The sequence below is a fragment of the Pipistrellus hanaki genome (assembly GCF_964339955.1).
Source record: "Pipistrellus hanaki genome assembly, chromosome: 5".
NCBI classification, from domain to species: Eukaryota; Metazoa; Chordata; class Mammalia; order Chiroptera; family Vespertilionidae; genus Pipistrellus; species Pipistrellus hanaki.
Window position 1 is genome coordinate 26290094 of NC_140507.1, and position 24053 is coordinate 26314146.

Consider the following 24053-nt stretch of genomic DNA (forward strand, 5'->3'; position numbering starts at 1 on the left):
CTGGAAGTAGAAACAAAGAGATTACCAAAACCACGCAAAAGAGCCAAAGAAAATGACATACCACAGTCTTAAATAAAAGTTAACAACAGTGGGAGGTGGGGGTGGGCAAAGACTGTCAATTACATCACTAGACAAGAAATAGTCTTGTTGAGCATGGTGGACTCCTTATTTAAGGGGTTCCTGTGGCCCTATAAGGCCTGGCCCTGTAGTTAAAACCTATTTCAAATCTGGGATGTTACCTGCAGCCCTGTATTTGGATTCTTTAAAGGTTAAGGCCACAGGACAGTTAGGAAGGGGCCTGGCTTCTGGCTTATTGCTTCCTATACTTACTGCAAATCATGGCTAGTTTCTACAAGCTCCAGTGCCTGAAAAGCCCTCCTCTCGGACTGAGACCCAGGAGTTGGTCTGACCCCCGCTTTGAGGAGAAAGAGGAATCTAGTGTCCTTAAGAAGTACCCACCTGTCCTCTGTATGCCTCCCCTCCCCCACAAATCAGAAGCATGCAAAAGATAGGGAAAACTAGTTTCTTAAAAAAAAATTTTTTTAAATTGATTTTAAAGAGGGAAAGAGGTAGAAACATCTCTAAAAGCCCTAGCTGGTTTATTTTAGTGGATAGAGCATCAGTCTGTGGACTGAAGGGTTCTGGGTTCAATTCCTGTCAAGGGCACATCCCCAGGTTGTGACTTGATCACCAGTAGGGGGCGTGCAGGAGGCAGCTGATCAATGATTCTCATCATTGATGTTTCTCTCTCTCTCTCCCCCTCTCCCTTCCTCTCTGAAATCAATAAAAATACATATTAAAAAAAGGAAACATAATGATGAGAATCATTGATTGGCTGCCTCCTGCACGCCCTCTACTAAGGGTAAAGCCCGAAGCTCGGGCATGTACCCTGACCAGGAAACAAATCGTGACCTCCTGGTTCATAGGTCAACACTCACCACTGAGCCATAAAAGCCATGAGAAAAACCTCACCTACTCCCCAAAAACTGTAGCACATGTTAAGTTTTTATATGGTAAAGTCTCTATATTATCTTTTTATTGGACTTTATGGTTATCAGAAGTAGAAGCTAGTTCAATAGCTGTTCTTTAGAAAGAAAGGACTTTTTAGCAGGAAAAACAAAACAATAACAACAAAGTTTCTTAGGATTCACCCAGGGAAGCCTGGCACTATGATACTATGAACTTGAAATACTTCAATGGCCATGCATTTTTAGAATATAATGACTGTCATACACATTTAAATAACATTGTATTTTTCCATAATGTAATTTCTGCAAGAACCCTGTTCCTGCAATTACTTGTTTCAAACCTTCCTACATCCAGGCTGAAGGTAACTAAAAGCGCCAGAAAAGATAAAATGAGGAGAATGCCACAAATAAAACTTCTAACTCCATTTTTAAAGGTCAAGGAAATGTCATATCCCTGGGCTTCCACTGACTTTTGAATTAGGAGCAAAAACTGGGATGGTTCTTTTTGGTCAGATAATCTAATCTTCAATGAGAAGGTCCCATTAAAATTATTCTGAAGGATCACTCCTGTGCCACATCTTTATTGGTAACTTTACTCATTGTCCACCGTTCTACTTACTAGAAAGGCAGACTTAAAATAACTGATTTTCAAGCACTTCTATTATTTCAGAACATTGTCATATACTCTTTTGTAACCCTTCCACTTCCCCAAACCAACTCCAAATTTAAAACAGAAAACAACTTTCCATGAGAGAGGCATATAGAAGAAAGTTTTTCTTTCTCTTCAACTGTGATAACTAGGTTAATAGTCTCACCATCAGAAAATTTTCAAAATGAACTCAAGAAGCAAGACAGGGACTCCATTTATGCTGTCATCATCATCAATGATGATGATAATAACAATAATAATAATAATAAAAACCAACAAACAACCAAAAACCCCCCACAAACACAATTTGTTTTAAAAAATCATTTTCCAGTGTGTGAGTACACTTAATGCTGCAGTCAATTAATGATCAGGCAAATATACCTGTCACTGGGTCCTAAAAATAGTTTCCATCTATCAAATATTTTTTTTTAAAAATAGAATATCCAGGAGCAACCAGACCCTCCCCAAAGGCACTGAAACAAAAGACTGATCTGTTTATATAGTCACATGAAAAATAAACATCTTTATTTTTTGCCTACTTTATTTCATTTTTTTCAAATAAAATTTAAATCTGTACAAAGTATACTGTTACAGTATATATTTTGTAAGAATCAATGCCTAAAAGAATCACAATACTTCAATAAGCAGTACAGCAGACCTCGCTAGTTTCAGCTTTGATATTGAACAAACTCAAGCCGGCTGATGCACAACACATTTGCTTGGTTTCCACATGGTGAGTCCCAGCACTGAGATGGGAGAACATGACAGCAGGTATGGTTTATATTACAGCCTGACACACGGTGCTTCTTCATAGGATAATAACTACACATATTTAATACAGAATGCTCAAATTTACTTTTTAAATTGCATTTGCTTACATCTTTGTTGGCAAATTTCAGTATTCTTAATGGGGTCCCCAAATAGTGCAAATGAATGATATTCTACTATATAATTGGCACATCTCCAATAAGGATTAACTTGTAAACTCAAAGAATATCACAACTTTGTCCTAAAATTTAACTGACACACATCTGGTCCATTTAACCAAAGTCATTTTGGAAAGATATTAAAGAACAATTCTATTTCTGAAAGGATATCACTTTGACCATTCTTTAGAGAAGATAAATTTTTAAATTGTCATTAAAATGCTTCACTATAAAAATTTTACAAACTTGGTTAGAAATTTCAAGATGATTCACAGCAGACAAAAACAAACTGTTTATAGTCCAACAATACCTACTTTTAGACTTTCAAAAAGAGCACAACCATGTCAGCTGTGTTAACTAAAATTCTGAACAATGTACTAAATTTGTAAGTGGTGCTGGGTCTAGCAAGTGTAAATACACAGTATATTTTAATGAAAAGAATTGTCTTCTTTATACTTTATTTGTTTTCCCATAAGGAAACATTAATGTTTACATTCTTTAATAAAGTTAATCTTACATCAGAATATAACTTAATACTGTCAGCAACAAGAACCACACACAGTAAATAAGAAGCACATTTAAAATAAGTCTGAATTCACATAGATTAACATTTGTTGGTTAATAAAATATCGACAGTATTACAATCTTACAATATTTACAGTAAGAAAAATCTAGAGTAATATATACCTTTCACAGCAGGATTCCTTTTTTTTTTTTTTTTTTTAATTTCTTCCAGTTTGGGATTGTGTATACACAAAAAGCTCAAATAAAGCAACTCTGTAATATAATCTTAAAATAATGTCTACTGGGGGAAATTCTATCACAACCATTGAAAATAATGGTGACTTTTCACGGAGTCTGTGGCATCTGAGAATCCAGTTAATTAACCAAAGTCTTGCTCAAACCAGCCTCAGTTACCTAGATTAAAGCTGCAGAACTCCGGCCTTCCCTGACTACTGAAAACCCAACAGATTTTCTCAAAATGCTGTAAGAAAAGAGGGAAAATAGGTTTTTAGCTCACACCTCATGGCTAGAAGCCTCTGGCCAGTGCACATTCCAATTTATATTAAAAGAGGGCCAATTTTATCACCAAAGTATTACAAGAGTTTACCCTCCAATTACAGGGCACTCTGACGCCGCGCTCAGCCTATCCTTAACTCTTGTACAAGTGGGGTAAGACAAGAACTTGGCCCATATGATATACACCAGCATCTTAAAGAGACTTGGGACGGGGGCAAAGAAACAGACTAGGTTGGTTTGCATTGAGACCAACAGGGAAAATGGAAAGCAATGCACATTTCCAATTAGAATGGCAAGAAGACCCACATCCCTAAACTGGAATTTTGCCAGGGCATCAGAGTTAGCACCCCCTCTCTGAGTACCGCAAGCTATTAGAATGTGTGCTCTGGGCCTCCTCTAAGAGAGAGCAACTACAGTAAGTAACACCGTGTGGGACATTATTTCAGTGATGACTCCCAAGAAAGCAGTTACAGTTCTTGAAGCTGGGCTGTCCACAGCATCTGAGAGCACTCATCTGAGCTGTGACTTGTTGCAACCCTGCTTGCTTTAAGACATCTGATGGGCACAGAGCTCTCAGGGATACAGCTGCTGGCTACTTTGGACTCTAGATCTTACAGGTAATCAACAGGTATCTGAGATTGAATTAGCAAACTGTACCATAGCTCCTTAAACAGACACAGTCAGGTTTGAAATCAGGTGAAGTATGAATCTTCACTGTCAGGTCAGAAATCAGAGTGGGAATCTCCCCACATCAGCCAAGGTTATTTTGTCAAAACCTTAGAGGAGTTGGACGGTTTTTCATGTTGCAAGTGATTAGTTTACTTATTTCAGTCAAGCTGGATTGGCAAATCAGACTGATCTATTTAGTTAGCTTCGTTTTTATTGATTCTTAATGTATGTGTAAACCCAAAACTATTGTATTTGGGTTAACTACACTGACAGAGAAAATTCAAACAACAAAAGTTTTCAGCAAACTTCTGTGGCATTTTCTTTTTGTAAGTCAATGCAAGATCTAAAGGTATTTCTACCCAACAAAATCTGTTTAAGTGTTTAATGTTATTTCCTTTTTGGTCCTATACAGAATGCTATGACTTCTATATAGGTCTGAATGCTGCTCCATGTAGATTCTTTCTGTATATCTAAAAATATATACTTCTCAGTAGTTCAATACATGGTTAATCTTCCCACAGAGGAAGATTTTTGTAATCACATGTTGCAAAGTAGAAAAACATCTCCTTTCTAAGAAAGGAAATATACTTTCCTATTGTACACTTTTGAATAAGCCCAAAGGCATGCACCAAAAATCATTATTAAAACTAATACATGCACTAAAATGGTGTAGAGTTAGACTTAAAGTGCTGCTTGTTTAATTTTTAAATTTGGAGAAGACATCTTGTCAGTTGTTGACTCAAAGATCTCCACCCCGCCACCCACCCCATTCCATGGCAACAGGAGAGAAAAGTAAAAAGTATGCATAAATCTTTAAACTGTTCTTTACATGGGGGAAAGGACAGATATACCAACTATCCTATTTATAGACTGGATTCCCAGTTTTAAATAAAACCAATATTTACTGGTAAAAAACTGTCAAATATATCCAAATATATCCAAAGAAATGTTACTAATAAATAATGTTCTACACAGAGAATAACTTACTTTGGTTTTATGCACCTTCTCCAAAATAATACTGGTGTCCCATATATCACAAACTGATGTGTTCCAGCAAAGTTGTAAGGCAAATCTTTGTTTCCTAGTGACATCTTGTTTCCCAATAGACAAAACTAAAATCTTTTGGTGAGGAAGGGGTTAAGATCATGGCTAACCCCTTGGCACCCTGAGCACTGTGGTTTATCAAACTCAGACCCTGCTAGAAGCTATCAGGCACTCTGACCCCTGCCTTGAACCAGAAATGGCTCCCATGTCTAGAGATGCCCTGACTCCTTATAAATAGCTCTCAAAACTTTGCTTTCTTCCTTCTGTCTTGATGTTGTAATATCTAACAAAGCTGGTTGCAATGTCATATTTTGCTAATCGGGCCACCATGTAGCAGTAATTCCAGATATGCTTTAAGCCAATAGCTAGTTATTAATTTTATCAACTGAATTAAAAATTTCTCTATAGAGTTACCTAGAGTGAGATCTTTTAACTTGAGTTTCAGAAGATGTGTGATGACCCTGAAATTATTTGCAAAATTAACTATGTGCATTTTTTTCTGGGGAGAGGGTCCATCACTTTCATCAGATTATCAAAGGGATCTGTAACCCCAAAAAGGGGTTATAGGTACTTAGAGCAATACCCGTAATTCATTTTATATCAGGATTGGGAAACGGGGGCAGAAAACTAAAAAGAGTCTAAAGGTGAGGGGCAAATTGCTGATTTTTTCCTCTTTATTCACATTTGCGAAATAGTGCTTCAAACTAGGAAAAATAATTAAACGGATTAAATTCCATAAAAATAATAAAAGTGCACTTTCTAAAATATTTTTCATTTTCCATAAAGAGTATATTTGGTCTCTAAAAAAAAGTTTGGAGACTGAATTTTTCTCTTTTCCTAAAGGAACTTCATAGATATAATGCTGATCATCATCCACATTTAAAGATTTGTCAACATAAAACTTAAGAGAACTCTAATGATGCAAGCCTTTATAGTGTTGAGTAAAGGATTATTTATCAACCTTAGTGTCCCCAAATTGGTCCATATTTAGACAACTACCAGGCACAATTCCACTACATAAGCCTAAAACCTGAACAATGGAGATTTAACTTTCTATTCAAATTAAAAGCAAAGCTACAAGGCTCCAGCCACAAACATTCACACTATGTCATAGAGGACTTTCTCTTTTCAAATACATCGCTGAATTCTCAACACAATCTGCAAACAATAAGATCCACAATGACTAGCCAGACATGCCGAGAAGAGCATGTCAACAATTAAAACATTACTCTCAGCTCTCCCCAATCCAAAAACACACTCTTGGCATTCCAAAAATAAATCAGATCTGAAGAGAGGCCTCTAACTTGTTGGTTTTAAGTATGAATTGCCTAAAAGGCTATGGGAAAGGGAATATAAAATGAAATAAACAACTTACAAAAATAATTTTAGCCAAAACACATTTTCACACTATTGACAAAACTATCAACTTTTTTTTTTTTTTTTTGCAATTCTGAATCTGTGTTGCACAATTTCACTAAGACAAAATATATGTTCATAGGTATACTTTTTGTCCTCCTATTCTTTCTACAGCACATCTTTACGCTATAAGAATGCCTCTAGCTAAAATAAAGTCTCTTATCCCTTGCCACACCCCCCTCAAAAAGTGAGTCAACCTTGAATTCCAAAAAGGAATATTCATTCAATATAATTATTCAATACCAGTTATATCACACTGACCATGAGAAAACTCTATGAGCATTATGGAAAACTACATGAAAGAGGGAGCAGCCACTTGCCACCCACTTCACTTCCAGATTTTTAAGCCAATACCCAGCTAGACTCAAATCTCATTGATTTCAGTGAATATAAATCTCTCCAAAACCAAGCCATCTCAGGCTGGAAGTTGGATCTCAAGACATCATTATATACATGTATTTCTATCCTAAGCTTTCACTTTGTCTATTCAAATAGTTGAATAAAGCTCACATTTACAAAGGATTTTATTGGCAAATAAAGGTCCGTATTAAAAATTTCATCAAAACATTTTTTTTCCACATAGCTAACACTATGAAATGTTTTCTCGGATTTACAAAGCATATTTAATTGCATATAAGGATGCTTTGGGTGGGATATTAAAAACATAACTCTGTAAGAAATTAGAAAAGACTAGAAACAAAAGTGAAAGTGACTAGTCTTAACTTCCAAAAAATCAAGTGCAAAGGTAAGTAGTGCAAATAATGAAAACTAGAAAATTTATAGGCAAGTTTACATAGTTTTACCCGCTTTTGCACTTTACATATTGACAACTTTATAAACCCTAACAACTATGCAGCATGGAAATGGGCTATCATTTATCTCCATTGACTAGACTCAAGGAAGCCTTTCAAAGACATTTAAATCACTGGTTCTTGACACAGGTTTGGGAATTCACTTCTTTTCAACATTCCTAAGGGTGGGAGCTATTAAAGAAGGCTCTGGACTGACTTGTAACTGTATTATAATTTCAAATCCGACACACAATGAATTGTGAAAATCATACTGTCAAATCTACAAAATAAGTTATAAAAACAATTCTGCTATTGTTAATGAACTTAACAAAAAATTACCTTCCAAATACAAAATCGACACCTTTCTTTTAGCTATCTTTAAAGAAATTTTACCACAGATACAGATATGGGTAAAATGAAACTTGAAAGTAATCTGTCAAAATCACTGAGTATTAGTCCATACTAAACTAAAAAACAAGAGTTAGTCAAAATATACTTCAATTAGGTAACTTTATAAGTAAGTATTTAGCAAATTTTTTTATCTTATATAATTTAAAACACTTCTGGGATATTGGGAACAGAAACCTAAACATGATCAATTCATTCTACAAAGGGCGTAAGAACTTCCAAGATGTACTCAATGATATTATTACATCTCCCACCACTGAACTCTTGGGAATTCTACAATTTTAAAGTAATAGGAAAAGTGGGAAAACAAACAAACTTGAGTTTGGGGGTTGGTATGTTGTCTGATTTCATAAATATAGTATTCTGAGGTTCTCATAAGGTACACAATGTTAAAATGTTTGTTAGGATTGCAAATGAAGAAGAAATAGAAGAGATGTCTAATATTGCAATTTAGTGTTTTTATCTGGTTTATGGTCCTCTTCTAAGAAATGTATGTGGACAAAGGCTCAAGATTCTATAAAAGCAAGGTAAAATATAGATTTTTGTAGACTGCAAAAAAAGTCAAATGATTTTGATCTAAGGACCATTTTGAAAAGTAAAGGTAAGTTATCTTATAACACGAGCCCAGGAGAATAGAGAGTACACATGATATATATTCCTGATAGTTTATAAATTGCTAGAGGCCTGGTGCACGAATTCGTGCACAGGTAGGGTCCGGCCAGCCCACTGATGGGGTTGGGGGGATGATTGGGGGTGGGGCTGGACCTTGGGCTGTTGGCTGGCCCCATTCCCGGTTTAACTCCTAGATGAGGGGACAATTGCATATTAGCCTTTTATTATATAGGATAACTGAAAAAGTTCTCAAAATAGTAAGTCTGCAGGACTAACTTGCCTTGACCAGAAAAGTTGCCATTCCACAATTGTTCTACTTAATTTGTCCAGAAAAGCAAAAATCCTACGTCTGAAAACAGATCTGTATAATGCATCATCATCATAACATCTAGCTACAGACCAAAAGCTTTCCCATAACCAATAAGGGACCCATTTTCTCTGGCTATTGAAATTTCCTTAGCAAAGATCAACTTCATTGTCCTTAGTAAACAACTCTCACTTAAGACTCCACCTTAGTACTTTTCTTACCTCTAATGAAAATCCTCCCACTTTACCTCCAAGCCATTCTGATACACGTATCACACTCACACAAGCACATCAAACAACTCCTTTCTGCTCTCAGATTTCCAAAGCAGTCTCAGTCCCAGAAACTTACATAAAATGCACATACTTCTTACTCTCTTCAATTCACAAATTACTTAATTCACAAATTCTTAACGAACAATTTTGATGTCCTTCAAACTACCAATTTAAGACTATGGGGAAAACAGCAGTCAGAAAAACTATCTGATTATCTCACAATACAAACATCTTCCTGGGGTCAGTTAGCTATGTTCTAAGACAGGAGTCAGCAATTTATTTACTTCCTTCTCAATGGGGTAGGCTTGAGTGCCACTGGCAAGCCTATGGCAAGAAGAATAAAGAAGGAGAGATGAACAAGGAAAAAGGCAGATGGGATAAAGAAAATGCCAGATGTAGAAGGCAGGGAGGTAGATGAAATACAACCAACAAACTACCTGAACTGGAAACCGTCAGATCCATTCCAGCTGAATGCGAATTTGACTCAATCCCAACATGTGTCTAATAATTCGTTAACTGATTGCCATCATTGTTTGACTAAGTCAAGATGAATACATAAGTCACCTATCTCATTACTTTGACTGCCAGTTTACAATAAAGACATCTTTTCTTAAGTCCTCTTAGGATCCTTCTGCATTAATCCAGGTTAGACCAAAACACATGCTAACTAGAATATTTCCATGTTTCTTAAGATTTTAAAACAAAGGTTTGGTCCTTGAACTCGGGAGACCTCTTGAATTATTAAAGTGCATCTTAAATCAAGAAAATTAAATTCTTTAGCTTAAAATTTTCCCATGAAATGCTACAAAATTTTAATAAGCAAATTACTAATAATAATTGAAACAAAGTATGCATTCATAAAAATGCTAAATCTTGCAATTCCAAAATGAGTAAAATATTTCTGGTAAGAAGTCATTTTATTTTACATAGAGTATCACCACCATGTTTCTACCTTTCAAACAAGACAATTTTCCACAAAAGCACAGCACATCAGGAAAAAGAAAATGAATACCGAACGTAACATGGAGACAAAATAAAAATAAATGAGTAGCTATGAAATTCTCTTTAAGAAAAATGTTTTTTAACACATAATTTTTGCCATACTCAAATTTTCCTAAAGGCATAAATTGCCCAGACCATTCAACATCAAAACTTGGTAGTCAGTTTGGCAGCTAAACGATGACAAACCGTTGGCTTGAAACAATCATCTTTCACTTTTCATCTGGTTGTTCTTGGATCAAGAAATTCTACCTGACTCATGCCATTGCTAGTTTAGATGATCTTCACTTAGCCCATAATAATTAATGTTCAAAAAGAGCCTGTCAAATGGCCTAGGCCTTGAATTTAGGTTAAGTTTTAGGATTAATAACTTCATATATTAAAATCAGCTGTTTTTAAAAAAACATATTGTAAATTCCCTATAGTAATTAATGCTGCTGGATGAAAACACTAATTTGGTGTTTTCAGTGGTCACTTTTATAGTGTACTTCATTTTGAATGGCCTATATTCAGTTAAGTTGCAATGGAAAATACCCCCAGAAATATTACAATGTCTGATTTTAAAATGGATAAACTTTAACAGAAAACTTTGTACAAATAAGTTGTTAATTTATTCAATTAAGCAATTCCAATAAATTATCTTTCCTATTCATTCCATTCTCATGGGGAAGTGTGTGTATATATACACACACAAATTTAGGGAAAATCAACTATGTTATACTCAGAATTATCACCAATTGTTCCAAAGTTAAGTTGCTAAAGATCTCCTGGCTTTAGCATCCTTTTACTGAGAAAGCAGGATCTCATTCTGATATTGAAAAGACTCTGAAATGGAGAAAAAGCCATTAGATTTGATATCTCATGTTTTAGGGATATTAAAAAAATCTGTTTAGCAATCTTAAAAATATGTTCACATGTATAATAAAATGAATTGTGGAGTGATGAAAGCCACCAGAGCAACAATTTCAGAAATCCCCATTTTAAAATCATCCGGAGTGTGTGTAAGTAATATTAAAAAATGAGTGGGAATATGAAGAAGAGAGGGTGAACATTTGAGGGAAATAAAAATAATCATGCCCATGATCCGGTCACCAGTGGTTGGTAGATATCTCAAAATGTCATGAAAGAAAAATATGTTTAGAAAGTTTCAACAGTGATAAATGCGAAATGTTAAAGCACAGAAATAGTAAATGAGATAACCCCCACAAACATCAATTTCCATTAGAAAAGAAAAAAAAAAGGAACAAAAAATTGACATGAGCATCTTTTTTAATATACCAAATCTTAACTGACTTAAAGATTATGTAAAATGCTTGGGCCAGTATAGTACCCACCCAAATTCTCATTATCAATGTACATATTTTTCCCCCTCCCTTGCACCCAAATTTAGTTCAGTTTTTCTGCAGGAGAAGTACAGCATTCCTATATTAAGAAATGAAAACAGTGAGTACAACTGATATAGATCCATTGACTTTTATTACAAATGTACTTGATCACTTGGCTTCAAAAAGTTTAAAATCAATACCCTATTTTCTGTATGCCAATACAAAGCAAACTCTTTTACAAATTAAATACCTAAAATTTTGACAAAAATATTAAAATTTGATGAAAAACAATTATAAAAATCCTTAATATCTCTCTCTCTTCAAAAAAGGAGGCAGTCTTCCCAGTCCTATTATACAATATTAATAATATTCACAATTTTTAGAGTCTTAGCTAAATTATATTTTTGTTAGCATACAACACTCTTAAACTAATAGATTTATTTGTATATCCTCCAGTTAAGTTTGTGAATGCCATCTGATTGCAATATAATCAACTATCTTTAAGTGAGTCCTAATTTACACTTGTTTAATAATTTGCATAGCTTCAAAGGGATAAAGGTTATTCTACAACTAATTATCATAGACTATTACAGTGCTATTTTCAAGGCAATAAGTATTTGCTCCCAAATGAAATTATGTTTTCTTTACGCAGGGATTAAAATTACTAGCAGCTTTCTCCATTACCTGAAAAATCAAATTGGAATAGTTATCCATCTCCAGATGTGAAGACCTAAAAAACATACTGATATATTTTCCACTTTGAATCAAATTTCAACCCCTGCATGGGACGAGAAAGTGAGACTTTCAAGGTTTTTTATTTTCCCTGTTGGTTTTGGTTTCTACTCTCCATGGCTTTTAAGAAGCTGGAAAAGTCTGTCTTTCCTAACTCGCATTGTTGTTTTTTCCATTTGGCAAATATTCATCTATCTCCAATCTGTATCTAGTGGAGGAAAAGCCGACATGACTTTTCTTATAAACTTCCTTTGTTATCAAAGGCATGTATAATGATTTCTACAGTTCTGGTTAGTTAACTTTAGCTCCCTCTGTGGCTGGATGACTGCTGCTTCTAACATCAGCATGACAAATAGAGGAGGCATAAATAAAAAGTAGCTTAAAAAAAAAGATTTGGTGATTTAAAAGAAAACAAACAAACAAACAAACAAACACCAAACACACATACATATATATGGGCATTCCAAATCTGGTGGCTGATCTCTAGATTAAATTACTTGACAGTGTCTCTCATTTTAAAGAACATCAGTATTGCAATGCATTTCAAGTTTTCTTGTATACTTAGGCAAATAATAATTTAACCAAGCTCTTGGACCTTAATTATAAGACAAAGCAGATCATAAAAAAATAAGGCATAATTGTCAGGAATTAAGTTTTGTTTGCTTATTTTTGGCACATTTGATCATACTGTCTTCTAAGAACAACACATATGGTCAAATATACCAACCATTTCCTTTTTTGTTTCAGCACAAACAAGGTTTATCAATTAGTAAAATAAAAACAAGGAAAAACTCCAACATAAAACACTGAGATGTAGACCTTGGTAAAGTACCGAGCACCTGGGAGGGATGGGAAATGGATGGAACAGGAGAGAGAAGGGAGGGTTTGGGAGGGTGCTTGTGGAGTAAAGTGAGATGCAAAATAAGAGCATCTTTACAGTCACTTTGTCTTTTCTATGATCATCTCTTAAGTCTTACAAGATCTGCATGTGGATTTCTTTTTAAACCCACTGACTATAAATCAGACAATGGTTTTAAAATCTTGGTAAGATTGTGTTTAACTGTTATAGTGTAAAGACAACTGCACAGCTGTGCTTCTTGATCCAGTAGGATTCCAAGCAGAATCTGAAGTCTATAGGTAAGAAAGGCTTCACTTTAGGTAACTCAGACCCTAAAGAAAACCTCATGAAAGAACTCGCATCTCAAATGAAAGGACACTTAGCCTAAGTTTGCTGTGTTTTTGGTGACCTGCACTACTTATTGCTGGCTACTATAAAACACTGATCTAGGAGTACTCCAACAACCTGTAGTACAAGGATTAACTTTAAGAAGCTATAGTAAACAAGAGACAAAATCAAAGCAATTCTCTTTCCTAACTAGTAACAGCACAGATAATGCAGTCTTTTCCATATCCAGTTAAAGTACAGTGAACAAAACAGCTCAACAAACCTTAAGACAAAAAAGTGCAGGTTATTAATGTTTACATGCAGTTGGATAAGCATTCCAAATGTCACATTATGCACTGTAAAAGCTCAACTTTACTATGTGGAAATAAGAAAATGCACCTTGGGGAGAGGGGAAAAGCAATTTAACTATTTCCAGTGATTTTGTAAGTAAAGAAATTCCTAACTATTGTACGGTCACTTCATATTTAACATTGTATGAACAGTAAAAGCAAACTATTTAATGGGAAAATGCACAGTACAACGGAAATAGCTTGTTATTCAACACATACAGTAGATCTCAAAAACAGACAACACACTCAACCAGGGAGCTTAAAAATATCAAATCAAATCCAAAGAACCAGCAGAAAAGAAAAAAATCCTTCAAAAAGACAACTGTTTCACCTTCCTAGGCCAATGCTTTATAATATGAGAAGCACTGACACCTTCCAGCTCCTACAGGTGATGTCTCCTACTTACAGCAGTTAGATCTATATGTCTGGATTTGCCAAGAAACAATTCTATCCCCAGAACTCTCTCTGTCAGACAAGGTCCTTTTTAAAAAAAAAAACAAACACAAAACACAAAATGCTTTCTACAGAATTCCAAACCAAAATGTACTGTTTAAGGCATCTTTTTTTTTTTATAACATTTTATCTTCACTCAAAGATGATAGTCATGCAGCAGTTTAATGATAAAAATATATTAATATTTTACTATACAGCAGCAAGAAGTTAGTTGTCAATTAAAAGCACACAAACATCTTTAAATGAAAACCTGTAAAAGACTATCGTTACAAACAATTTCAGTTTGGAGGACACCAGCTTGGTAAAGTGCTCTCCTAAGCTTTCGATTTTCATAAGCTACACCTTGAATATATGAATTATAGGACATACTTTTGATAGGCTTGTACACTTGGGGAACACAAATACTTAGCATATAATGTAGCCAGTAATAACTAGCACCACAGCTACATGGAAATCCTTTACATACACCAACTTAACCTAGCTTTCTCTTTTAAAATGAAACTCAGTATCCATGGCTCAGTAGGATAACTATAATTGTGTTGCTCTGCTTTTTAACAGGTCTACATAAGTTAATAGCACTGGCAAAAACCAAAGGATAGCTTCAGACCTCTTACAAGTTTAGGAGACAGTGCTAGTGACCACAAATAGACTTACTACCTGATGTCCAAGTACAGGTTCACTGGAAATTGCTGCACGTTAGTTTTTAAAATCTTTCTACACATAATAAAAAAAATATATTATGAACAATACAAGTATATCTCATATACACAATGACAAAACGACTACTCAAAGCAAACAGATGCAGAAAAATATTATGGGAGATTTCCTTTTTCTCTCTTTCTCTATTTCCTTTTACTATTGGAATAACTTTGGTTCCAACCGTAAAAATCACAACTTAGCAAATTTCATTTAAATGCCTTTTTTAATAATTTCTTCATGTTCACAGAAGTTTCACTGACCATTTTTATATGTTTAAGGTCCAGATGCAATGCATATTGTATAAAAGAGAGCACTTATTGTTTACCTTGCATGAATTAAACCTACGTACCTTTAACTCTACAAACTTCTGCATAACATTTAGACAAAGCTCAGACACACAGCATGCCTAGCCCTCATATATATACACATCTCTATAATCACAGGTATATAGGGTGTCAAATATACTATAATAACCTCCATGTAAGGTTTGAAATTTGGTAACAAAATGAGAAAAACTAAAAATATTATTTTACGTGTTCTAAAATATCTCTTTTTTGTGCTAAAGTCAAATGTTAGCTCAACATGAAAAGGACTTTTATATAATTCAGCAATATTATAATCTTGACCATTTTGCAAACACTTTTAATAATAATAGCTTAAACGTGTACAAAAGTTCTTGGTTAATTAGGGAAATAAACACTCAGTTCTTTATATTTTTTAATCAAGTAGGAAACACAGTTCATATAATGTTATTACTTTTTGTAATTTTTTTTTTAGCAGCTGCTTACTGTTTTATATGGTGGATAAAGTGGACAACATCCAGCGATGGGTGGCAAGTCAAGAAGAGAAACTGTCAGTTGGTGGAGGTTCTGTGGGTGGTGCTCCCTTGGAGTTAAGTTTTTTTTTTGTTTTTTTTTTTTTACTTTTTACTTTTTATTTTCTCTCTTTCTTTATTACAGTATATTTTCTCTGTGTGTAGTTGTGTGTGTGTGTGTGTGTGTGTGTGTGTGTGTGTATGCATGTGTGTGGGGTTTTTTCATTCAGTTTGATCAATCTTCTTCCCCTTCTTCCTCGCCCTGCAGTAGCAGGGTGGCAGCGGCGGTTTCCTCCTGCTGCTGCTGCTGCTGCTGGTGGAGTTGCTCACAGGCAGCTCGCTTCTCCCTCTGCTTCTCTTGAATCTTCTTCATCTCCTCCGAGTATTTGCAGAAGGTGTGTCCGAACTTGGCCCACACCTTATAGGGCACGGTGATGGAGTTGCGGTAGGTGGGTTTCACCTCGCTCACTCGCATAAACACCCCGTACTTGTTGGAGCCCACATCGAAGAAGAAGCGCTTGTTGTCCACAGTCAAGGAGGTGCCCTCGGGCAGCTCTGCCGGCTCCTCCTCCACTCCGTAGTCGTCGATGAGCTTGGCCAGAGCGTCGCGGAACTCGATGAGCCCTTGCGCGGGCAGCGCAATGGTCTGGCCCTGCGTGGAGCCCAGGCCGGGCCCCCGATTGACCGTCTGGCGGATGCGCAGGAAGCGGCCGCGCTGGTTCTCCTTGAGATCCATGTAGTACTTGCGGTTCTCGCGCACCAGGAACTCGCTCTTGAGCGCCCGGCGCGGCTCGTCCTGCGCCTGGGCCAGGTCGGGCGGCTGGCTGGGGCCCAGCTGCGCGTAGTGCTCGATGAAGTCCCCCAGGTAGTCGCGGAACTCCACGGCCACGGACATGGAGAGAGTGAGGCGACTCTTGTTGCCGCCCGCGCCCACCTCGGCGATCTTCAGGAAGCGGCCCTTGGCGTTCTGCTTCACGTCCAGGTAGAAGCGCTTGTTTTGGATGTCCACCCGCTTGGAGGCCAGCTCCTGCGTCTCATGCTGCAGCCCCCCCGGGGCCCCGCCGCCGCCACTGCCGCCGCCGCCCCCGCCGCCACCACCGCCCCCGCCGGAGCCCGAGCCGGAGCCCGGGTGCCCCAGGGAGCCGCCCGAGCCCAGCGCCGCACCACCCTGCTCGCTGCCGCTGTCTCGGTCCGCCATGATGCTGCGCTCCGCCGCCTCGCCGCCGCCGGCTGCCGCTCCGCCCGCCGCCGCCTCAGTCGCCTCAGCCGCCGCTGCTTTCCCTCCCCGGCTCCGCCTGCTGCCGCCGCAACCCCCACAGCCAGTCAGCCACTCTCGCGAGATCTGCGGGAGAGACGAGACAGACGAGACCCGGTAACAGGGCACTGACTCCCCAGTACAGTAGCAGGCGCCCTACTGTACGCGCCCACCCGCCCGCCGGGCACGTGACCCGCGCCCCCTCCCCACTGCCAGCCCCCGTCTGCCCGCCGCCCGCGCGCCCGCCCACCAGGCGGCGCCCACCCCGGGCCCTCACCCCACACCCCTGGCTGGGAGGTGGGGGGGCAGGACGCGCCGCGTCGCAGCTGCCGCCGCCGCCACCACTGTGGCTGTCGCTGTTGGCCAGACCCTGGGCGGCCTTGGCCTGGGGAGTTGGGGGACTAGGGGTGGGAAGAGAGCTGCCATACTAAGCATAGGGAGCGGGCCTGAGCTCTGCTTTCCAGTGACCCCAAAGGGATGTGGGGGCAGGGGCCTGCGCAGCGCAGCAGAGCCGCTGCAGAGAGGGACACCAAGTCACGGCCACCCCTCCCCTGCAGGCCCCAACAAGACCCAGACCCAAACCCAGAATGGCCCGCATGCCGCCAGGCCGGGCAGTCTCCTACCGCAGAGCCCTGGCCGCAGAGGCGGGTGAGGAAGAGGAGAGGTGGTGCAGCGATAACCCTTAGCTGCAGAAGGGGCTGCCGGGATGAGGTCGGGGCGCCGGCAGCAGTGGCGCGGAGCAGCAGACACCTAGCCGGTCCCTCCCCTCGCTCCCGCCGCTCCCCCTCCCAGCGCAGCGGCTCTGGCCTCAGATGATCCCGCTCCCCCCTCCCCCCAACCGCAGCCCCGCACAGTCGGGCGGGCGCACTCACCGGCGGGGGGGAGCTGAGCAGAGGACAGCGGCCGCACCAGGGCCGGGGTGCCCGCAATGCCTGTTCCAGCTAGCTATGCCCTTCCCCCCAAACAACAATCAAAAAGAAACCCCACACTCACCCAAAAACCTCCCACCAGCCCCCTTTGGGACCAAGACTGCCTGCCTACCTCCCCCTCCTCCTTCCGAGATTTGGGGAAGGGGGGCAACTCTGCTTAGGGCTGAGCCCAGTCTAGGTTCCCGGCCAGCTCTGCAGATGAACCAGGCCCTGTCGAGCCTTCAGCCCCTAGCCCACTCTCCTTCCTCTCTGAAAGGACCCAGAATGGAGGAGAAAATCAAGCAGGCTTTAGGATATTCACGAGCTAAAAATGCCAGGAATTTCCTGGGAAACGCAGTTCCTTACGGGATTCATTAACACAGGTTCACTCATCATTTTGCCCCTCCCAGGAACTCCCGAGTGTCGAGGAGAGCCCCCACCTCTCAAAAAATAAAACATTAAATGATTGCTGTTTTTTTTTAAGGCAGACAGCTAGGTTACCGACCATCAGTTAACTAATGAATCTTTAGACAGTGACAGCTAAAGGGGTTGTCTCTGGTCTCAGAAATCATTGATTTTTCTCTTCCTAGATTTGAGGCATAATCTAAGGCCTATATTCCTTCTCCAAAATATATAGTGAATGCTCATAACTACCTCACTGCAGTCTGCAGTTCTAACAGCTGTGGGAAAGCTCAGGCCTAGCTCCAGAGGACCCCTGCCAATGTCCCTACCGTCTACCCATCACCTTCTATAGGGGGCTCAGAAGTGCGGACCTCGCAGCCCTAATACCCACTTTCTCAAGCACGGATGGCTGCCTCCATGCTGAGAAGAGTATGCCTATCCCATCTATGGGTTCCATCCCTATTGAACTTACTGCATCCCCCCTCCCCGCAAGTAAGGAGACCTTTCTCCCTCACTGTTAGCCCTGGAAACAGCGGAGTACATGGTTGCCCAAGCTTCCAGGAAAAGAGAGGGGGTAAAATAATCAAGAAACCCAGACCAGTCCAAGGCATAAGCCTGGTCAATACCCGAGCCTTCAAAGCCCTAATATTTCCCTTCACATCCTGGACAAACCTGCCTGCTAAGTATTCCCAGCTTTCTTTTTCGCTTAGCAAGGGCCCCATTCTACCCAGCATTAGTTACTTCAGAGATAACAGGGCAAAAAGCTCCCTGGCTACCAACGAGCAAACTAAGGTAATCTTGTGAGCCAGCTCTAGAATGACCCACCTGTCCAGTGGTCATCGAAATGACTTCCTAGTGGGGAAACCCAGTAAGAGGTAGAAATCCAGGCTTTGGGCACCATAAAGAACTTCCCCTTAGTTTGGGGGTGCATCCTCCCGTACCACACGGTCCTCTTTCAGTGCTGATTTTCCTGCACTCCCTCCCCTGTCGGGAAGGGGGAAGGGGACCTAGGAACTGTAAGCGCACTTTGAGCCACACAGAAAAACGTTTAGCGCAGCGGAGGCTTCTCCAGGCTCCCACAGTAGCGATCAGGACCCTGGATAGACCCCAGCCCCAAACAGGGACGCAAAGGCTGAGTGGCAGGGTCTCCTTACAGAACCCAGCGGAGCAGGGGCATTCTGGTACCACTTGTAAGCTGAGGGTAAGATCTGGTGAAGTCCGAGCTAGAAGAGTCGCTGCTCTTCCTCAGGGGTTTTTATCTTGCGCTACACCCAGCTCTTGCCCGCTCAGAAGAGCGCAAGGCAGCGACAAGGCCAATAGGATTGCGATGCGGGGGCCACGCAGCAGCCGCCAGCCGCCCCAGACTTCTTTGGTGCTAATGATAACTTCCCCAGGGCAGAAAATTAGGGCTTTAAGCCATCCGCCTTCTAGGACCACCTTTGGAGTCTAAATTTCTTGCCCTGTCCCAAACGATTATGCTTAGGGGTTCTGAAGAAATTTTAGTTTGGATGTTCTGATTTTCTGAAAAAAGCGTATCCAGGAACTGAGTTCTTAGTTCCTCAGTACAGAAGTAAGTGATGACGTTTCTAGACAAAACATAAATTAAATATCATTTGCATGATTAAACTGGGAATATTAAGCTCAAATAATCAAACAACTGAAACCTTGATCTCTCCACATAAATATGTACTTACTTATTTTATGCTATTTATTCTACATGTATAAAATTTCCGCTATTATAAACCAGCTTCTTACCTACTTTTTAAATGTATCTAAAAAGCAAACGAGAATAAAGTCTTTTCCAAAACAATTCAATGAAAAATTTGATATTCAGTACATTTTTTCACTGCTCAAACAAGAGAGTTAATTTTAGGATAAGCCTATAAATCTGGACTTTTGGTCAGATTGGGAGGGTGGTGAAAGGTAGCTTTCCTTAGGTTATAGAATATAGTAGCCTTAAAAAGGTAATCTGAAAAGAATAATAGTGACTCAGAGGAAGTCTTAAAACAAAAAGTTTGAACCTTAAGTAGAATTTCAAAGTCATATTTGTATCCTAACATTGAAAATCCATTAGAAAATTTGTGGATTTAAAATGACTTCTAACCATTTGTTAACTATCTAAACAACATACTAGGTTGGTAAATTAAAAGCCAGTTTTAGTGTCTAGCTGTTTAAATATGTAATTTTAAAATAAGTAGTTATAAAATTAAATTAATAATTTCAATACAATGTAGGAAATAGAAAGGAAAACGAAATATATGATACTAATATGCAACAAAATATGTGTTAATGAAAAAATTATTAAAGATTCCCTTTTTCAAAGTATGCTTATATTTAAATGATAAATGCCTCTAGATTTGTTGTGCTTTTAGTAACACTAACATACATTTTGAAGAGAATAGATTGCTTTATTTTTAATCCCTTCACCTGTCTTTAACAAACTCTTACCAACAAAAAATTGTTTGCAGGTAAAACAGACATTAGGCAAAACAAAAAAAAGAAAAAGAGCCTCAATTTCCCTCAGCCTGAACTATGGGTGATTCTGAAATAACCTAATCCAGCTTTGCTTTTTAAAAGTAAAAATTAGTACATGTTTATAAAATAAACTTGGAGAGAGGGGATCTACTTTTGGGTAATAAGCCCTTTTGATTATAGAGTTTCCAATAGAAATAATATTTGATTAAAATTTCACAAAATCACAATTTCTAAAAGAGAACAAGAATACTAAAATATGTTTTCAAGTGCTGCTTAGGTTAAATGCCTGTCTTAAAGTAGACAATTATCTTCAATATCCAAATAATTAAAACTGGAATGTTGTACTGCAAGTGTTCAAAGTGGAGAAATTACCCACTTCTCATGGCTATCTACCAGAAAAATTATGGGAGGCTCTCAAGTAGATCTCAACATTTAACAACAACAACAAAGGCTAATAGTAAGATTATTTCACCTATTATTTTTTTAAATGCGCATCCCTTTCTAGAGCTCATCTGAACTTTAATATTATGCCTCTTTAATGCTATTTTAATGCGTAGGGTTAAAGATATGAATTTAAAATTTAAAATCTGAAGAGAACAATCCATGTAATAGAATCCTCGCCTTTCACAAAATGTTTTCATTTCAAGCATTCTCAGAAGAGTTAAATAAACGTACCACACATTCTAAATTAGACAAAAATTTTCAGAAAACTGGCATTTTATGTACCCAACAGGTCCAAACAGAACCAATGCAAAGGTCAATAGATCTCTCTCTTCCGGAAGATACTTAAATGGTTTTACTAGTACCCCAAAAAATGAAGTCAACAACTCCCTCCACACACTAATCGACACTTCAATTTTCAAAGCCGAAATTTGGGAGGGAAACAGTGGGGGGTCTTGGGGTAATAAAAAAGATCCCTTTTCTTCTCTGACAGTCTACCAAAAGCTGTCAAACCGAATTGCACCTATCGTAAAGCACTAGAACCTCCCTTCCAAGGACACGAGACACAAACACAGACACCGCTGCGAAAAGCCGCCCCAAAGCGCTTGGTCAGACAGAAACGTGAGGGGCCCAAATAAGAACGAATTAGAACCCTCAAGAGGGTCCGCAGAGAAGCGAAATTAAGGTGACATTTATTCAGGGGTAGACAACAACGAACCAGAGAAAGTTGCCCCAGTTGGACTCTTGGGCCTTTCTCTATCCAAGTTCAGGCTCAAGGCAGATATATTCTGTGGGGGTGGCAGGTCCCTTGGTCCTTTCCCCTACACATGTCTCACCCGCCTCTGGAGCCCACTGTTGCTCAGAGGGAAGCCCCCTCCGGCCTCACCACCTTTCCTTTTGCCCCCATCAAAGGCCAGAGAAGGCTGCTGAGCTGACCTAGCGCCCTGGGGCAGCAAAAATGCCTCGCCCGGGCCACCCATCCTTGGGCCTGGTTTTTCATCTGCGACGCCAGGGCATCAATGTTATTATTTTTTTCATTTTTACAACGAATCCCGGGCGGGTGTAGGCATTACGGGGTGGGGTGGGGGAGGGGGAGGTTGACACAGGAGAGGAGGGGTTGGTAGTGGAGCCTAGAACCCTCCTCCCTCTCCCCCTCTGCCAGGGTTTCTGTGCAGGGAGTGCCGGCCACGTTTGGCGCACTGTCCCAGGCCCCGGGCGAAGGTGGCCAAGGAAACACAGGGCTTAGGGATGGCTAAGCAAACGGCACCACTGGTGGTCCCCGGTGCCTGCGGAGGTAGGATTGTTTTTTTTTCTTTAAGGGGCGTGTTATTTTGCTCTTTTTTGCAAGTGTTCGTTCTTGCGCTACAGAGGAGGTGGGGGGGCGGGGGGGAACGTTGCTGCACTGCCGGGGTCTCCCGAGGGAGGGTGCGGGGATGTCAGCTACAGGGCAGGAATTGTTCCCGGGGGGTAAGAGGGCGATCGGAGGGTCGGGGTGAGCTCGGGCTCTGGCGGCCGCAGCGGGGGAGAGGTCGCGAGGGGCTTACCCGGGCGGGCGGGCCGGCGGGCGCTGTCCTGCCGCAGGTGAGGGAGGGCGCGCGCCAGGCAGGCGCGAGGCAGGGGGAGCGGAGGGCGCGCGCGCGCACACCTGTCCTGGACAGCGGCGCGAGCCGGGCTGCGCCTCCCCGGAGCTCCGCCGCCCGAGGAGGGAGGAGGGAGGGCGGGCTGGCAGGCGGGGGCGGGACGCCGAGGGGAGGAGGAGGAGGCGACTCGGAAGGCTGGCTCGGCGGCTCTCTCGCTTGCACTCCCTCCCGCGGGCTGGCTCCGCTCACACCCTTCTTCTCCGGCTCACTCGCAGCCCCCTCGGCTCTCCCTCCTCCTCCTCCTCCTCCTTCCCCTGCGGGATCCGCTCGCCGCTGCCGCCGCCGCCGCCGCCGCAGACGGCAAGTCGTGGCAGCCAGACGTCGGCGCGTAACCCGGCGCTCCGTGCGTGACTCCGAGCGACGTCAGCGCGCGCCCCGCGCGCTACCCACCATCCCCCCCTCCCCCCCGCCGTGGCTCTCGCCCTCCGCCCTCACGTCCCTCCGATTCAGTGCTGCGGCGGCGGCGGCCGCGGAGCGCGCTCCCTCCGCCCCCGTCCTGCGCGTGCGCGCGCCCCCGCCGTTGGCGCGTCAACAGTCAGCGGCCCAGGCCTTGAGGCGCGCCTGAGGAGGGGGCTGCCCGCGGCCTCCGGGCCCGCGCTTCCTCCGCCCGCCGCCCGCAGCGGCCTCGGGAGGACGTGGCCCTTCTCGGGCTTTGAAAGCCGGAGCCGGGCTCCGGCGGGAATAGAGCCCTTCAGGGCCTGCGTCAGCCCCGATTTAGGGCCCTCAGAGTCATAGTTGGTGCTGCTCCTCGCGCGTCACCCTCCCCCCGCCCCTCTCCGCCCCCCTCCGGCCCTCGTTCCGCCCTCATCTCTCGGGAGGCAAAGGGCCTTTTATCTCCCGGGAGGGTCTCACCTTGGCCTTCCAACGCCGGTCGGTCCGGAGGGGCTAGGAGGGCGGGATTAGCATCGAGGACGGCGGCTGGACCGCGCTCCGGCTGCAGCCCCAGGAATCCTTGACAGGAAGTGTGGGGTTCGCTGCCCAGCCTCCCACGCAGTGTAGGTGAAACGGCCCCTTTGAGGGACTGCGACTAAGGACAAAACTCTGATAAATGTTATTATGTATGCGTCCTTGGGCCGAGAGGGAGGAAGCAAAAGGGGCGAGATCATGTACCTAGATTTGCTATGCAGAGATTGAAATGCACCACTAGAAAATGTCCCTTTTAAGACTTGTCTTGAAATCTCACCAAGTTTCACAAGATTTTTTTTTGGTGCACGGCAACTTTTTCCCCCCTGGCTTTGTATGCTGGTCCCATCTCCATTCTGCAACACTGCGAAATATAGAAAGTGGATCTGTTACAAATTATGGGTTACAAA

The 24053-nt window shown here is 41.4% G+C and overlaps 3 protein-coding genes across 6 annotated transcripts in view; 1 reads left to right on the plus strand and 2 right to left on the minus strand.

Annotated features, from left to right (window-relative positions):
- Positions 1-2120: 2120 nt before the first annotated feature.
- IGIP (IgA inducing protein) lies at positions 2121-2447 on the minus strand (the record flags this gene model as incomplete). Its single annotated transcript, XM_084885127.1, is given in 3 exon segments — positions 2121-2356; positions 2359-2395; positions 2397-2447. Coding segments are annotated over 3 exon segments (159 nt in total). The 3' UTR covers positions 2121-2285.
- On the minus strand, positions 2121-23739 carry PURA (purine rich element binding protein A). 4 transcript variants are annotated; one of them, XM_084885106.1, is made up of 2 exons: positions 23593-23739; positions 2121-16961 (listed from the first exon to the last, which is right to left on the minus strand). In XM_084885106.1, exon 2 carries the CDS (start codon positions 16815-16817, stop codon positions 15855-15857), a length of 963 nt encoding a protein of 320 aa, XP_084741232.1. In that variant the 5' UTR covers positions 16818-16961; positions 23593-23739; the 3' UTR covers positions 2121-15854. The 4 variants fall into 4 exon arrangements, with proteins under 4 accessions (XP_084741232.1, XP_084741234.1, XP_084741231.1 ...); XM_084885108.1 differs by lacking the exon at positions 23593-23739 and adding an exon at positions 22645-23088; XM_084885105.1 differs by lacking the exon at positions 23593-23739 and adding an exon at positions 17747-18319.
- Positions 20485-24053, plus strand: part of NRG2 (neuregulin 2) — a 248202-nt gene continuing 244633 nt past the window's right edge. The window contains exon 1 of the mRNA XM_084885043.1: positions 20485-22394. The gene's annotated coding sequence lies outside the window, so the exon portion shown is untranslated. The remainder of the gene's footprint in view (positions 22395-24053) is intronic.

What these genes read in the sequence shown, in the direction of transcription:
- PURA (XM_084885106.1), bottom strand. Translation starts at nt 16,817, where the DNA reads ATGGCGGACCGAGACAGCGGCAGCGAGCAGGGTGGTGCGGCGCTGGGC.